At 34.0% G+C, this 14,138-nt stretch overlaps 2 protein-coding genes across 2 annotated transcripts; both read right to left on the reverse strand.

The window, feature by feature from the left end:
• Positions 1–1,213: 1,213 nt before the first annotated feature.
• On the reverse strand, positions 1,214–3,412 carry LOC104099220 (F-box/LRR-repeat protein At3g58900-like). The gene is made up of 2 exons (XM_070193872.1): positions 2,217–3,412; positions 1,214–1,704 (listed from the first exon to the last, which is right to left on the reverse strand). The coding sequence occupies exon 1, from the start codon at positions 3,334–3,336 to the stop codon at positions 2,416–2,418; it is 921 nt and encodes a 306-aa protein (XP_070049973.1). The 5' UTR covers positions 3,337–3,412; the 3' UTR covers positions 1,214–1,704; positions 2,217–2,415.
• A 2,054-nt stretch (positions 3,413–5,466) lies between these two features.
• On the reverse strand, positions 5,467–7,161 carry LOC138905591 (F-box/FBD/LRR-repeat protein At1g13570-like). Its single transcript, XM_070194112.1, has 2 exons — positions 7,123–7,161; positions 5,467–6,306 (listed from the first exon to the last, which is right to left on the reverse strand). The coding sequence occupies exons 1-2, from the start codon at positions 7,159–7,161 to the stop codon at positions 5,467–5,469; spliced, it is 879 nt and encodes a 292-aa protein (XP_070050213.1).
• Between the last annotated feature and the right edge of the window lie 6,977 nt (positions 7,162–14,138).

The following is a 14,138-nucleotide window of genomic DNA, read 5'->3' on the forward strand; positions in this document are numbered from 1 at the left end:
TAAAATTTCTGAAAATATTCTTTTGCTTCTTATTCCTCGGGTGGTCACTAGCTCCTTCCACCATGAACACCTCCTTCCTCTACTCTAAAACCCCCCAAATCAATTACCAAAATAAGTGGAAAATCATTAATAGGAGTTACTGAAGGTCTTGCATGAGTATTCCAATCAATTCCCACTAATCTTCTTCAGTTTTATTATCGCCGATATCATAATTCCGATTATATTTCGCCGGAAATTTCTGCGAAGTGTTGTTAACCCTTTGATTCCTTCTCATTCAACAAAAATTCAATTTTTTTTGTTATATTCCCTTCTGAGACAGATCTCGAATCCCTTGAAAATGGATTAGCCACTGTTCGAAGTTTTACTGGTACAACAAGCTCGCCGGAGTGATTTCTGCGATTGGCCAAATTTCAAACCTTCTCTACCCATAAAAAAAGATCCCCAGAATGGCTATTTTGACCAACCCCTATACTTCTTTCCTCAATATCGCATTCGTCGGCGTCCGTATTCCGTCCGTCTCCCCTGACAATCTGTTTGTTATAGAAAAAGTGTGCTCTAGATGTCAATGGTTGAAAATGGTGTTTGGATTAGCAGTGATGAAAGAGGTGATGATGGTGATTTTGAATGTGGTGTTTGAGTAGGAGGAAAGGGATAGAGGAAAATTTTGGAGAAGATGAAAGGAATGAGGGGGAGATGAAGGCTGAGAAAGGGAGGGAGAAGATGATGAAGGAATGAGGGGCAGATAACGGCGGAGAAAAAGGGGGTTGGGGGAGCGGGGAGGGGCTTTTTCCTTATTTTTTTTAATTTTATTTTTTGCTTTTACTTCATTTTATTTATTATTTGTAATTTTAGCATTTTTTTCTCTCATATTCATTGTATACACGCGCTTCACAAGCGTGATTAGCACACATTTTACCACGTCAGTTACATTGCTGCCATGTAATCATGGTCAACGGTTAGAGAGGTTTAAAATTATGCAAATGAATGAGTTGAAGTGTTCAAATGGAAAACGCATAAGTTTCTTTACCAGGTTGAAAAATGGGTGCAAGTTTAAGTGGCCCGGAAGCCATTTTTGCCAAAAATAAATAGTAATATGATACTACCACCTGATTTGGGTATATATACTAAGCGGGAGGAGAGAAATTGTGATAGACAACGAGCGAATAATAACTGGATATCATGCTAATACACTCTGATCTGATTAGGTCACAAGATAGGTTCAAAAATAGCCTGTACTTAAGAAAAACAACCACTAATAATTTATATAGAAATCCAATGGATCTTGAAATAAAGGTTACTAGGAACTGAATATGGAAACTAAAGGATTAGGACCAACAACAAACACTCATGTGCATGCTTAAAAGGCTTATAGCATGCTTAAAAGGATTAGAGAAATACCAACTGAACCCCTTGGGGAACGTGACCCTCAAGTTGATTCCTTACTATTTCTTGGCAAGATTGATTCCAGCAGCGAGCTCCCTCATAAATATCGACCCATCTTCCATTCCCAGCATACATACTTGTTGAAGGACTGATAATTAACCGCTCCAATCTGCTTGCCCTACTCAATACAAACAATTGAAGCTCCATTTCGTACCAATTACCAGCACATCCATGCATCTCAAACTCTTTTAGTTGATCATGATGGACTCCGTCTAATTTTCGTATATCCTTTTGATCTGCATTCCTTTCACCTCCGTGTAACTGCAAGAAAATTAAGAGGAGTTGAGCATTTTACAGTTCACATCAATTAACATGTTCGCTGTCTTAGAAATTACGCATGCTTAGAAATTTCAAAATTAGTCCCATGATATAACTAATAGAAAATGATATATCTTGAGAGACAAAATAATGGTATTCCCGAAGCGAGCCAGGAGAGACGCCATACTCTTTATGAAAGGACAGTTACTGATACCTTCACCATAATAGTTTTCTGTGGACCACAATGGAATTACGAAAGAGGAGAAAAGAACACCACTGTTTATATTGAATTTTAATATTACCACCTTGTCTTTCTCTTGTTGCATATAACTGTCTGAAAAATTACAAGAAGGTAAACTGAACAACAGAGGGTATACCATCCAATTTTATGTAAATGTTCAGGGGTATGCCTTGTTAATAACATTTTTTTTTCTTAAGAGTGATTTTCCAATCGTAGGAAGAATATCTTGAATCAAAATAAATAGTAGTAAGTTTCACAGGAAAGGATGACTTACGGTCAACACAAGCTTCTGAAGAAAGGGTGCAGCTTTCAAGACAGTTATAACCCATGAAAGGTCAAAATCATCATCCGCAGACAGCAGAAACAAACTCAGTTTCTTAAGACTGGCCATAGTGTCAAGACTTCTTGGAATTTTTTGTATCTGAGTTGAATGAAAACATAAGCAACGAAACAATCATTCTTGAAATGGCAAATTAAATGACACTTACTTGGAGATAATCCACGTACAGAAGTAAGATTTCAAGTTGAGGAAGTCTAGAGAAATGGGCAAATGAAAGAGGACCCCTTGTATTTATTGAACATATTTCTTTCAACTGGGGAGCATAAAGATATGCGATCTTCATCATATCATCATACTCAAAGGTTGTGAGGTTCATGGAAGATATTTTAATAATTGTCTTAGGACAACAATGAAGCACCTTCAGATGCTTCAGTGATAGAGATGGATGATCAAAGCATAAGGTTGATTTTAGCTTACACCAAAGAAAGGTCAATTGTTCAAGTAGCAAACAACTAGGGAGAATTTCTGTGGCAAAGTCTTCAGCCAAAATCACATCGTTCAGTTCAAGAGTTCTCAAATTTCTAAAGCCCTTGAAGTCGCCTGGAGTCCTCAAAACACAGTTTTCTAACCGCAAATGGCTCAACATTGATATATTTGATTCTGAAAAGAGCCAATAGGGGAAATTGTATAGGCGATGCTCATCAACTATAAATTGAGTCAAGAAATTCTGCTCCAATGAGAGGAAGAGTTCAAGTTTGGTCAGTCCAGATGCAATTGCAACTTTCAACCAACCATCTAGATGAGATGAATATTCACTATCCATGAAGAAACCCACCGTCAGGGAACGTATATGCCTTCCACGCATTAGCTGCATGAACTGATCCACACGCATAACAAACTCACGCCTTTCCTTCTCAAAAGCCTCATAACTTGAAAGAGTAAATCTCCTATGGTCTTGATCACTAAAGATATTGGCACTATCAACTACTAGGTTGGGGATCAGCATGAAAAGATGCCTCCATCTACGGGACAATACGCTGGTCTTGACTGCATCTTTTATGCTTAAGAGAGAGAGGATGAATGTTAGCAGGCAATTTGGAAGTTCACTGATCATATCATTGACGTCTCCCTTAGTCTGCAAAATTCAAGAGAATCCTCATTAATAGGGACAAAGGGGTGCTCGGGGCAATTCTGACAAATCTCAAGCAAAACCAGTTTTACTGTGTAAATTTAGGCAGTTGCAAACATCAAGCACTTTTTTATGAAAAGTTTAAATACTAAGTAGTTGGACTTGCTCCATTAGTTGTAGTGTTGGTTTTATTTGAAAAGTACAAGCAACACCTGACCTTATGCGCGTAAAACATATTTAAGTTATACCTCTTGATTAAAAAAAAAGATATTCAAGCTACACCTTTTGACATACTGTCCTCCCTTTTTTGACAACGTCCCCTACCTTCACCTTTATCTAGCAATTCTCTATCTCTGCCCCTTTTCCAAATTAACTTACAGATTCTTTGCTCAAAATTATGTAGGACAAACTTAAACTCATATTATTGCTTCATTCTTCATTCGTAGTAATCAAAGGTAACAAAAAGTTTAACAACCAAAGTAAAGGTAAGAGAACAAGTTACTGACAGAGTTTTTAAACTCGCGCTCAAAGAGTATGAAACGTTAGTGAACAAAGTAACTCATATCTATGCTGGTCAAAGGTAACTAGTACCCTATATATTAATCTAGGTGCGGGGAACGCTAGCTAGCGGGACAGCGCCATTATCCAAAATAATACTATAAAGCTTCGGAAAAACATAGTCGATTTATCCAAAAGGGGGGAAATTGACAGGTTTGAAGCAAACAAGAATATGGGGAAAAACTCTAAATTGACAACCAAAAAAAAAATAAAAAAAATAAAGTATTTTGCATGAGCGAGAGCTAGAGGTCTGTTTTGTTTTTACCTGTATTAAAACGGTCTCTGTTCTTAACGTTTCCTCCATGCTACTACAAGAGAGTTGCAAATTCACTTTACCCCTCAATAACTCATGAAAAGGTTATTATATTGTATTTTAGTTGTCCAATCCAGATTAGGTTTTGGTAAGAATTTTAAAAGGCGGAAAGCAGTGGGGATATTTTTAGGGCTTAGTTGTCTAATTAATAATACTTATTAGCTATACTTATTTTAGAATGATTAATATAGTATTTTTAGATTATATTAATTTTTATTATGGTGCATTAATTAATAATACTTTCTTTTAGTGATTTTATTATATATTTTTGTTATTGAATATTTTAGTACAATGTTATGACTCATCTCATATTATTGTGTTATTTTCTTGAAAAATACATTATATAGTTGTACCTAATAGAACTAAAGAAATATTTGAAGCACAAGTTACATATTTTATGCTATGAAGACTTTACTGGGAGAAAATATGAAAACCCGAAAAAAGCTGAAAAATCCGAAAAAAGCGAGATTGAAAAATCCGACTTTATTAGTTTGGTTTGGTTTATAAATTTAAAAATCTGACACCATTAGTTTAGCTTGATAATTGAAAAATCTGAACCTACCCGACTATGGGAGACCATTGCTTGACAGCATGTATACCTTCTTTTAATTACTCTCTGTCCTTTTTGCTTTTACAAAATTAAACATGGGCAACCATCAGTATTGTAATTTGTAAAAGGTGGGGTTAGGCACAGGCCAATTATCTATTATGGGGATGGGGCAGTGAGGTAAGGGAATTAAAACCTACGAATTCTTTTAGGGTAGATAAAACTAATAAATAAAATATCATGAAAATTAAAATAAAATTGTATAATATTTAAAAGCAAAAAATATGTAAATTGAATACGAAAGAGAAAACAAACATTCTTGTAGATCCAAATATTAAAAAATAATAATATAAGATACCCCTTTTCTCTTTCAACTCTCTTACACAAAATCTCAAAGTTTTTCAAGGCTTCATCTTTGTGAGATAGAAAAGTCACCCATGTAAAACGTGAGTAGTCATCAACAATAACAAAAGCATATCGTTTCTAGTGGGTCCAAACAAATTCATAGGAAGCAATTGTAAAGGCTTTAAGGTAGACACAATGTCTTTATTTTTGAAGGAGTTTCTGGTTTGTTTACCAATCTGACATGCGTGAATACATGATTTCTAGAAAAAATGAGTTTAGGGAGACCAATAACTAAATTATGCTTGGAAAGATTTTCAATAAGATGCATGCTTGCATGACCAAGTTTCTTATGTCATGACCATGGATCATCAGATATAGATGCTAAGTAGATGTGACTATCTAGATTTTCAAAACCATCAAGAATATAAACATTTTCATACTTTTTTCCTGGGAGGATTATTTTACCTGTCTCATCTTCAATAGCACAACCCGTTTTTTTGAATTGATCAAAGCATAAGGTTGATTTTAGCTTACACCAAAGAAAGGTCAATTGTTCAAGTAGCAAACAACTAGGGAGAATTTCTGTGGCAAAGTCTTCAGCCAAAATCACATCGTTCAGTTCAAGAGTTCTCAAATTTCTAAAGCCCTTGAAGTCGCCTGGAGTCCTCAAAACACAGTTTTCTAACCGCAAATGGCTCAACATTGATATATTTGATTCTGAAAAGAGCCAATAGGGGAAATTGTATAGGCGATGCTCATCAACTATAAATTGAGTCAAGAAATTCTGCTCCAATGAGAGGAAGAGTTCAAGTTTGGTCAGTCCAGATGCAATTGCAACTTTCAACCAACCATCTAGATGAGATGAATATTCACTATCCATGAAGAAACCCACCGTCAGGGAACGTATATGCCTTCCACGCATTAGCTGCATGAACTGATCCACACGCATAACAAACTCACGCCTTTCCTTCTCAAAAGCCTCATAACTTGAAAGAGTAAATCTCCTATGGTCTTGATCACTAAAGATATTGGCACTATCAACTACTAGGTTGGGGATCAGCATGAAAAGATGCCTCCATCTACGGGACAATACGCTGGTCTTGACTGCATCTTTTATGCTTAAGAGAGAGAGGATGAATGTTAGCAGGCAATTTGGAAGTTCACTGATCATATCATTGACGTCTCCCTTAGTCTGCAAAATTCAAGAGAATCCTCATTAATAGGGACAAAGGGGTGCTCGGGGCAATTCTGACAAATCTCAAGCAAAACCAGTTTTACTGTGTAAATTTAGGCAGTTGCAAACATCAAGCACTTTTTTATGAAAAGTTTAAATACTAAGTAGTTGGACTTGCTCCATTAGTTGTAGTGTTGGTTTTATTTGAAAAGTACAAGCAACACCCGACCTTATGCGCGTAAAACATATTTAAGTTATACCTCTTGATTAAAAAAAAAAGATATTCAAGCTACACCTTTTGACATACTGTCCTCCCTTTTTTGACAACGTCCCCTACCTTCACCTTTATCTAGCAATTCTCTATCTCTGCCCCTTTTCCAAATTAACTTACAGATTCTTTGCTCAAAATTATGTAGGACAAACTTAAACTCATATTATTGCTTCATTCTTCATGTAGTAATCAAAGGTAACAAAAAGTTTAACAACCAAAGTAAAGGTAAGAGAACAAGTTACTGACAGAGTTTTTAAACTCGCGCTCAAAGAGTATGAAACGTTAGTGAACAAAGTAACTCATATCTATGCTGGTCAAAGGTAACTAGTACCCTATATATTAATCTAGGTGCGGGGAACGCTAGCTAGCGGGACAGCGCCATTATCCAAAATAATACTATAAAGCTTCGGAAAAACATAGTCGATTTATCCAAAAGGGGGGAAATTGACAGGTTTGAAGCAAACAAGAATATGGGGAAAAACTCTAAATTGACAACCAAAAAAAAAATAAAAAAAATAAAGTATTTTGCATGAGCGAGAGCTAGAGGTCTGTTTTGTTTTTACCTGTATTAAAACGGTCTCTGTTCTTAACGTTTCCTCCATGCTACTACAAGAGAGTTGCAAATTCACTTTACCCCTCAATAACTCATGAAAAGGTTATTATATTGTATTTTAGTTGTCCAATCCAGATAAGGTTTCGGTAAGAATTTTAAAAGGCGAAAAGCAGTGGGGATATTTTTAGGGCTTAGTTGTCAAATTAATAAATAAATAAAGTTTCCGAAACTAGAATAGTTTTATTTTTAAAACAAAAAGGTTGTAACTCATAGAATATCAAGAATTTGCTAAAATTACTAATAGAAGTTCGATTAATTTGCTGGATTTTACAGAATGGCTATGAAATTACGGTGTCGATTTCAGCAGGCCATTAACATAGTCGATTTATCCAAAGGGGGTAAATTGACAGGTTTGAAGCAAACAATAATATGGGGAAAAACTCTAAATTGACAACCAAAAAAAAACAAAAAACAAGTGTTTGCATGGGCGAGAGCTAGAGGTCTGTTTTGTTTTTACCTGCATTAAAACGGTCTCTATTCTTAACGTTCCCTCCATGCTACTACAAGAGAGTTGCAAATTCACTTTACCCCTGCATAACTCATGAAAAGGTTATTATATTGTATTTTAGTTGTCCAATCCAGATAAGGTTTCGGTAAGAATTTTAAAAGGCGAAAAGCAGTGGGGATATTTTTAGGGCTTAGTTGTCTAATTAATAAATAAATAAAGCTTCTGAAACTAGAATAGTTTTATTTTTAAAACAAAAATGTTGTAACTCATAGAATATCAAGAATTTGCTAAAATTACTAATAGAAGTTCAATTAATTTGCTGGATTTTACAGAATGGCTATAGAATTACGGTGTCGATTTCAGCAGGCCATTAACATAGTCGATTTATCCAAAAGGGGGAAATTGACAGGTTTGAAGCAAACAAGAATATGGGTAAAAACTCTAAATTGACAACCAAAAAAAAACAAAAAACAAGTTTTTTGCATGAGCGAGAGCTAGAGGTCTGTTTTGTTTTTACCTTCATTAAAACGGTCTCTGTTCTTAACGTTCCCTCGATGCTACTACAAGAGAGTTGCAAATTCACTTTACCCCTCAATAACTCATGAAAAGGTTATTATATTGTATTTTACTTGTCCAATCTAGATAAGGTTTCGGTAAGAATTTTAAAAGGCGAAAAGCAGTGGGGATATTTTTAGGGCTTAGTTATCTAATTAATAAATAAATAAAGCTTCCGAAACTAGAATAGTTTTATTTTTAAAACAAAAAGGTTGTAACTCATAGAATATCAAGAATTTGCTAAAATTACTAATAGAAGTTCAATTAATTTGCTGGATTTTACAGAATGGCTATAAAATTACGGTGTCGATTTCAGCAGGCCATTAACATAGTCGATTTATCCAAAAGGGGGTAAATTGACAGGTTTGAAGCAAACAATAATATGGGAAAAAACTCTAAATTGACAACCAAAAAAAACAAAAAATAAGTGTTTGCATGAGCGAGAGCTAGAGGTCTGTTTTGTTTTTACCTGCATTAAAACGGTCTCTGTTCTTAACGTTCCCTCCATGCTACTACAAGAGAGTTGCAAATTCACTTTACCCCTGCATAACTCATGAAAATGTTATTATATTGTATTTTAGTTGTCCAATCCAGATAAGGTTTCGGTAAGAATTTTAAAAGGCGAAAAGCAGTGGGGATATTTTTAGGGCTTAGTTGTCTAATTAATAAATAAATAAAGCTTCCGAAACTAGAATAGTTTTATTTTTGAAACAAAAAGGTTATAACTCATAGAATATCAAGAATTTGCTAAAATTACTACTAGAAGTTCAATTAATTTGCTGGATTTTACAGAATGGCTATAGAATTACGGTGTCGATTTCAGCAGGCCATTAACATAGTCGATTTATCCAAAAGGGGAGAAATTGACAGGTTTGAAGCAAACAAGAATATGGGTAAAAACTCTAAATTGACAACCGAAAAAAACAAAAAATAAGTTTTTTGCATGAGCGAGAGCTAGAGGTCTGTTTTGTTTTTACCTTCATTAAAAGGGTCTCTGTTCTTAACGTTCCCTCCATGCTACTACAAGAGAGTTGCAAATTTACTTTACCCCTGCATAACTCATGAAAAGGTTATTATATTGTATTTTAGTTGTCCAATCTAGATAAGGTTTCGGTAAGAATTTTAAAAGGCGAAAAGCAGTGGGGATATTTTTAGGGCTTAGTTGTCTAATTAATAAATAAATAAAGCTTCCGAAACTAGAATAGTTTTATTTTTGAAACAAAAAGGTTATAACTCATAGAATATCAAGAATTTGCTAAAATTACTACTAGAAGTTCAATTAATTTGCTGGATTTTACAGAATGGCTATAGAATTACGGTGTCGATTTCAGCAGGCCATTAACATAGTCGATTTATCCAAAAGGGGAGAAATTGACAGGTTTGAAGCAAACAAGAATATGGGTAAAAACTCTAAATTGACAACCGAAAAAAACAAAAAATAAGTTGTTTGCATGAGCGAGAGCTAGAGGTCTGTTTTGTTTTTACCTTCATTAAAAGGGTCTCTGTTCTTAACGTTCCCTCCATGCTACTACAAGAGAGTTGCAAATTTACTTTACCCCTGCATAACTCATGAAAAGGTTATTATATTGTATTTTAGTTGTCCAATCTAGATAAGGTTTCGGTAAGAATTTTAAAAGGCGAAAAGCAGTGGGGATATTTTTAGGGCTTAGCTGTCTAATTAATAAATAAATAAAGCTTCTGAAACTAGAATAGTTTTATTTTTAAAACAAAAATGTTGTAACTCATAGAATATCAACAATTTGCTAAAATTACAAATAGAAGTTCAATTAATTTGCTGGATTTTACAGAATGGCTATAGAATTACGATGTCGATTTCAGCAGGCCATTAACATAGTCGATTTATCCAAAAGGGGGAAATTGACAGGTTTGAAGCAAACAAGAATATGGGTAAAAACTCTAAATTGACAACCAAAAAAACAAAAAATAAGTTTTTTGCATGAGCGAGAGCTAGAGGTCTGTTTTGTTTTTACCTTCATTAAAACGGTCTCTGTTCTTAACGTTCCCTCGATGCTACTACAAGAGAGTTGCAAATTCACTTTACCCCTCAATAACTCATGAAAGGGTTATTATATTGTATTTTACTTGTCCAATCCATATAAGGTTTCGGTAAGAATTTTAAAAGGCGAAAAGCAGTGGGGATATTTTTAGGGCTTAGTTGTCTAATTAATAAATAAATAAAGTTTCCGAAACTAGAATAGTTTTATTTTTAAAACAAAAAGGTTGTAACTCATAGAATATCAAGAATTTGCTAAAATTACTAATAGAAGTTCAATTAATTTGCTGGATTTTACAGAATGGCTATAAAATTACGGTGTCGATTTCAGCAGGCCATTAACATAGTCGATTTATCCAAAAGGGGGTAAATTGACAGGTTTGAAGCAAACTATAATATGGGAAAAAATTCTAAATTGACAACCAAAAAAAACAAAAAACAAGTGTTTGCATGAGCGAGAGCTAGAGGTCTGTTTTGTTTTTACCTGCATTAAAACGGTCTCTGTTCTTAACGTTCCCTCCATGCTACTACAAGAGAGTTGCAAATTCACTTTACCCCTGCATAACTCATGAAAATATTATTATATTATATTTTAGTTGTCCAATCCAGATAAGGTTTCGGTAAGAATTTTAAAAGGCGAAAAGTAGTGGGGATATTTTTAGGGCTTAGTTGTCTAATTAATAAATAAATAAAGCTTCCGAAACAAGAATAGTTTTATTTTTGAAACAAAAAGGTTATAACTCATAGAATATCAAGAATTTGCTAAAATTACTAATAGAAGTTCAATTAATTTGCTGGATTTTACAGAATGGCTATAGAATTACGGTGTCGATTTCAGCAGGCCATTAACATAGTCGATTTATCCAAAAGGGGGAAAATTGACAGGTTTGAAGCAAACAAGAATATGGGTAAAAACTCTAAATTGACAACCGAAAAAAACAAAAAACAAGTTTTTTGCATGAGCGAGAGCTAGAGGTCTGTTTTGTTTTTACCTTTATTAAAACGGTCTCTGTTCTTAACGTTCCCTCCATGCTACTACAAGAGAGTTGCAAATTCACTTTACCCCTGCATAACTTATGAAAAGGTTATTATATTGTATTTTAGTTGTCCAATCTAGATAAGGTTTCGGTAAGAATTTTAAAAGGCGAAAAGCAGTGGGGATATTTTCAGGGCTTAGTTGTCTAATTAATAAATAAATAAAGCTTCCGAAACTAGAATAGTTTTATTTTTAAAACAAAAAGGTTGTAACTCATAGAATATCAAGAATTTGCTAAAATTACTAATAGAAGTTCAATTAATTTGCTGGATTTTACAGAATGGCTATAGAATTACGGTGTCGATTTCAGCAGGCCATTAACATAGTCGATTTATCCAAAAGGGGGGAAAATTGACAGGTTTGAAGCAAACAAGAATATGGGTAAAAACTCTAAATTGACAACCAAAAAAAACAAAAAACAAGTTTTTTGCATGAGCGAGAGCTAGAGGTCTGTTTTATTTTTACCTTCATTAAAACGGTCTCTGTTCTTAACGTTTCCTCCATGCTACTACAAGAGAGTTGCAAATTCACTTTACCCATGCATAACTCATGAAAAGGTTATTATATTGTATTTTAGTTGTCCAATCCAGATAAGATTTCGGTAAGAATTTTAAAAGGCGAAAAGCAGTGAGGATTTTTTTTAGTCTTAGTTGTGTAACTAATAATACTTATTAGCTATACGTATTTTAGGATGATCAATATATATTAATTTTTATTGTGGTGTATTAATTAGTAATATTTTCTTTAAGTGATTTTATTATATATCTTTATTATTGAATATTTTAGTATAATGTTATGATTCATCTCATATTATTGTGTTATTGTTTTGGAAAATACATTATATAGTTGTATCCTAATAGAACTAAAGAAATATTTGAAACATAATTTACATATTTTGTGCTATGAAGATTTACCGGAGAAAAATTCAAAAACCCGAAAAAAACCGAAAAACCCGAGAAAAACCGAGATTAAAAATTTTTATTTTATTAATTTGATTTGGTTTATAGATTTAAAAATCCGGCAATATTGGTCTAGCTTGTTAATTGAAAAACTAGAACTTATCCGAACTATGTGAGACCATCGCTTGACGACATGTATACCTTCTTTTAATTACACTCTGTCCTTTTTGCTTATACAAAATCAAACATGGGCAACCATCAGCATTGTAATTTGTAAAAGGTGGGGTTAGGCACAGGCCAATTATCTATTACGGGGATGGGGCAGTGAGGTTGGGGAATTAAAACCTACGAATTCTTTTAGGGTAGATAAAACTAATAAATAAAATATCATGAAAATTAAAATAAAATTGTATAATATTTAAAAGCAAAAAATATGTAAATTGAATACGAAAGAGAAAACAAACATTCTTGTAGATCCAAATATTCTAAAAAAAAAATATAAGATACCCCTTTTCTCTTTCAACTCTCTTACAAAAAATCTTAAAGTTTTTCAAGGCTTCATCTTTGTGAGATAGAAAAGTCACCCATGTAAAACGCGAGTAGTCATCAACAATAACAAAAGCATATCGTTTTCCTCCTATGCTAGCAGTTCTAGTGGGTCCAAACAAATCATGCAGGCTTAGGCGGCAATTCCCAAACTTGGTTTTTGTCAAATTGATCCAGTTCTTCCTGCATTGCGTGTACCTAGCTGGAGTCTTTTAGGGCTTCCTCTACCTTCTTTGTTTCAATCTAGGAGATTAGTGCTATATTTTTCTTTTTTTTTGTAAGCTCCCCTAGTTTTCATTCCTTCACTTGGATCTCCTATGATAAACTTTTGAGAATATTCTAGTTCACTTCTCCACCCATTTGGACGTGTTGCACTCGTATGAGTAGTTGACTCCTTCTGTGATTCTGGTTGACTATTGACAAGCTCATTAGTTGACTCTGTGACACCGTCTAGCCTTTCAGTCGACTTTTGAGGTTTGCTTGACTGTGATGTTTCTTGACTGATATCTTCATCACCAGTAATAATTTCTTTCTCGGTCGTAGTGTTATTTTCATCAAATATGACATGTACCTATTCTTCTACAGATAGAGTGCATTTATTATAAACTCTAAAAGATCTACAGTTAATGAAATAACCTAGAAAAATACCTTCATCACTTCTTGGATCAAATTTTCTAAGATTATCCTTATTATTATTATTGTGGATGAAATATTTGCTCCCAAAAGGATGAAAATAACCTATGTTGGGCCGTTTACCTTTCCTTAGTTTATATGGAGTTTTTTTTTAAGATAGGTCTTATAAGACATCTGTTAAGAATGTGGCAGGCTGTGCTTACTGCTTCTACCCAAAAGTGGTTTGGCAAGGAATATTCTAGTACCCCTTTTCTCTTTTAACTCTCTTACAGAAAATCTCAAAGTTTTCCAAGGCTTCATCTTTGTGAGATAGAAAAGTCATCCATGTAAAACATGAGTAGTCATCAATAATAACAAAAGCATATCATTTTCCTCCTATGCTAGCAGTTCTGGTGGGTCCAAACAAATCCATATGAAGCAATTGTAAAGGCTTTGAGGTAGACACAATGTGTTTATTTTTTAAGGAGTTTCTGGTTTGTTTACCAATCTGAAATGCATCACATACATGATTTCTAGAAAAATTGAGTTTAGGGAGACCAATAACTAAATCATGCTTGGAGAGTTTTTTTTAATAAGATGCATGCTTCCATGACCAAGTTTCTTATTCCATAACCATTGATCATCAGATATAGATGCTAAGCAGATATGACTATCTAGATTTTCAAAACCATCAAGAATATAAACATTTCCATACCTTTTTCCTGGGAGGATTATTTTACCTGTCTCATCCTCAATAGCACAGCCTAATATCTTGAATTTAACTTCGTGCCCTGAATCACATAGCTGGCTTATACTCAGGAGATTGTAGTTAAGTCTATCTACAAGATATACTTCA

The sequence above is a fragment of the Nicotiana tomentosiformis genome, chromosome 2 (assembly GCF_000390325.3).
Source record: "Nicotiana tomentosiformis chromosome 2, ASM39032v3, whole genome shotgun sequence".
Taxonomy (NCBI): domain Eukaryota; kingdom Viridiplantae; phylum Streptophyta; class Magnoliopsida; order Solanales; family Solanaceae; genus Nicotiana; species Nicotiana tomentosiformis.

What these genes read in the sequence shown, in the direction of transcription:
- LOC138905591 (XM_070194112.1), bottom strand. Translation starts at nt 7,161, where the DNA reads ATGGAGGAAACGTTAAGAACAGAGACCGTTTTAATACAG. An exon ending in CAGAGACCGTTTTAATACAG is followed by an intron (nt 6,307 to 7,122) that starts GTAAAAACAAAA and finishes TGAATTTTGCAG; the next exon opens with ACTAAGGGAGACGTCAATGA.
- LOC104099220 (XM_070193872.1), bottom strand. Translation starts at nt 3,336, where the DNA reads ATGATCAGTGAACTTCCAAATTGCCTGCTAACATTCATCCTCTCTCTC.